At 33.9% G+C, this 2,761-nt stretch overlaps 1 protein-coding gene across 1 annotated transcript in view; it reads right to left on the reverse strand.

Annotated features, from left to right (window-relative positions):
• CEBPZ (CCAAT enhancer binding protein zeta) overlaps nucleotides 1-2,761 on the reverse strand; it is a 26,903-nt gene that overhangs the window by 7,354 nt on the left and 16,788 nt on the right. Inside the window, exons 5-8 of the mRNA XM_019647782.1 lie at nucleotides 2,409-2,497; nucleotides 831-884; nucleotides 169-271; nucleotides 3-62 (exon numbers count right to left, since the gene is read on the reverse strand). Of these exons, the coding sequence (XP_019503327.1) occupies nucleotides 3-62; nucleotides 169-271; nucleotides 831-884; nucleotides 2,409-2,497 (306 nt within the window). The remainder of the gene's footprint in view (nucleotides 1-2; nucleotides 63-168; nucleotides 272-830; nucleotides 885-2,408; nucleotides 2,498-2,761) is intronic.

Consider the following 2,761-nt stretch of genomic DNA (forward strand, 5'->3'; position numbering starts at 1 on the left):
ACTACGAATATCTTTCATGAAATGCTTTCTTTTTGGCTGCATCACAACACTATCTGTGTTTTCTGAAATATAAAATCAAGGCAGCATAATAAAAAACTTAGTTACATGCTCATATTATTTATTAAACATCAACAATGAAAGCCGAGTAATTCATCAAATAGAACATACCTTTGCCTTTATGTGGCTTGGGATTTCGGTATACAAATCGGTCCAGGAATCTCATTAGTGTGAAATCCTGCAGTGGGTCCCCTGAATACTGAATATAATTTCCCTGAAAGGTGGGGGTGGGGAATTTAAGAATGTAACTTAAATTATATATATATGCATCCTGGTAAAAACAGAGGAAAACATAAGCCTCTATTACACTGCATAGAAGGTACAAATTTGCAATCAATGACTCTTCAAATATCCCTCTCATGCACATTATTCTTTACTTGAAGAAATTAAACACACACTTATACAAACATTCTATGATGCTTTATGAACAGGTAAATAATATTAATACTGCAGGTCACTTAAGGATTAACCAGGAACCAAACCCTGAAGTGACAAACACAGTAAACGGGAAAAGGGAGGGCCATCTTTCTCCAGAGAAAAGCCAGAATGTAATAAATGCGTGGTTTTCTAAAATCCTCTATTTCCATTCATCTCAGAATGGGAAGACTCATCTGCTGCTCTGTATTAAACAAGCCACTGCTCCTTTACAACAGCAGAAAAATGTATATGATTCTATGTGGTGGAGAAAACACTGTATGACCAATCATTGATTATCTAAAACTAGATTACTTATTTTTTTCCTATAGCCTGTCGTTTGAATATTTTAGACTTACCTGAAGGATAGTCTTTGCAAAAAGGGCCACAGAGGGATGAAAATGCTCTGATAGCTAAAAAGAAAAATGTGAATAAGGTCAACTCTTTCTACAATTATAGATTACTTAAGAAAATCCAAAAAATTGAAACTTAAGCCAACATATTAGAAGACTGATTCTCAAAATTCTGGTCTCAGGACCACTTAATGTACTTAAAATCAAAGACTTCAAGAGCTTCCTGAATTTAAGTGGGATGTATCTATTTATATTTACCTTATTAGAAACATTTTAAACATTTATAAATTACTTAGAATAATAAACCTATTACATATTAATATAAAGAGCATGGTTTATGAAAAATAATTATTTTTAAGATTAGTGAAGTGTCACATTATTTTAGTTTTATTTTCAACATTTTCAACAGCTCACTGCTCATTTTTATTTTAGTTTTGCAAATCTATGTGATGCCTAGCTTACTAGAAGATAGTGGATTCTCGTTATCTGCTTCCATATTCCATGTTACTTTAGTTGAAGTATATGAAGAAAATCTGGCCTCATACAGATATATTAGTTGGAAAAAGGATTTACTAATAGCTTTTCACATAATTGTGGATTTTCTTCCTGTTCAAGAACACGTCTTCCAAATACCCAAATCTGAATAACCAGTCTGTTGTTCTGCCAGTCCTTCATGAAAAAAGTGGCTAATTGAGTTTCCAACAACTCCACAGACACCTGTCCTTGAGAAATGAGACAACCTTTACACTTAGGTATGCAGCACAAGTGTTATGCATTCTTGCTATGTACGTACACAGACTATTAAAAAATGTACTTTAGGGTCAAGATAATAAAATCAGTAATTTTTCCTGTCTCATCGTTCTTACATGATTCTGGCTTTTTTTTTTTTTTAATTGCAGTATGTGGCAGTAAAGAATAAAACAGCTGTGAGTGCAGTTTAGTGCTACTGTCTTTATCATGCTAAGGCACCAATAATTTTATTCATCATTTCTTTTACACCATCAGGGCCACTGTCAACACAGTGACAAAGGTAAATGTCTTGGTATCACTATGAAAATAGTTGTGACCTTGCAGACTTGTTGAAAAGGTGTTGGGGACGCCCAGGGGCCTGTGCCCACACTTAAAGGTCATTAGAAATATGAGTTACTCTTATTCATTTAAAAAGTAACTTTATTTGCAAAAAGTTCTATCCCAAAACTTCAGGGTTTTCTAATGCATAAAGCAAAAGTTACCTATTTTGAAGAGCCGTTATATGCAATAATCTACCTACAAAAAGCAAAACTTAATTATAGCCATGTAGAACATCCTTATTTTGCATGTACATTATTTAAGATTTTCTACATGTGTGTGCATAAAGGCATAAATGTGGAAATTTAATGTTTATCAGAGACAACAGAAATATGGGTAGGAAAGCATTACAGCTGTGTGACATACTTCAAATTGCTTCTTTATAACAATTTATGTCTAAATAACTTAACTCCTACATTTACTATTTGAAAGAAAAATGGAAACTTCAAAGTGCTAAATCCATGAGGACAAATATACAGCACAAGTGAATTAAAAGACAATATGAAATTATTTTACCTTTTTGAGTTCCCAAAAACTTGTATTTTCAGCTCCACAGAACAAAGGGTTTCTACTGAATGGATCATAAGTGTGTAACTGTTTGCCACCTGAGAACCAAAAAGGTATTTCTAGAATTACTAGTATTTCTCTTATTCCTAGCCCAAGATGTCACTAAAGCCACCATTATTAATGTTGTTACCAACAGATATAATTTCCAACATTTTTAGTTAGCCAGGCATCCTACGTAGATTAAAAACTCCAAGCCCCTTCAAGAATATCTTTGTCCTAGGGCGGCCGGTTAGCTCAGTTGGTTAGAGCACAGACCCATAACAACCAAGGTTGCCAGTTCGATCCCCACATGGGCCACTAAG

The sequence above is a fragment of the Hipposideros armiger genome, unplaced genomic scaffold, assembly GCF_001890085.2.
Source record: "Hipposideros armiger isolate ML-2016 unplaced genomic scaffold, ASM189008v1 scaffold_116, whole genome shotgun sequence".
In the NCBI taxonomy this organism is placed as follows: domain Eukaryota; kingdom Metazoa; phylum Chordata; class Mammalia; order Chiroptera; family Hipposideridae; genus Hipposideros; species Hipposideros armiger.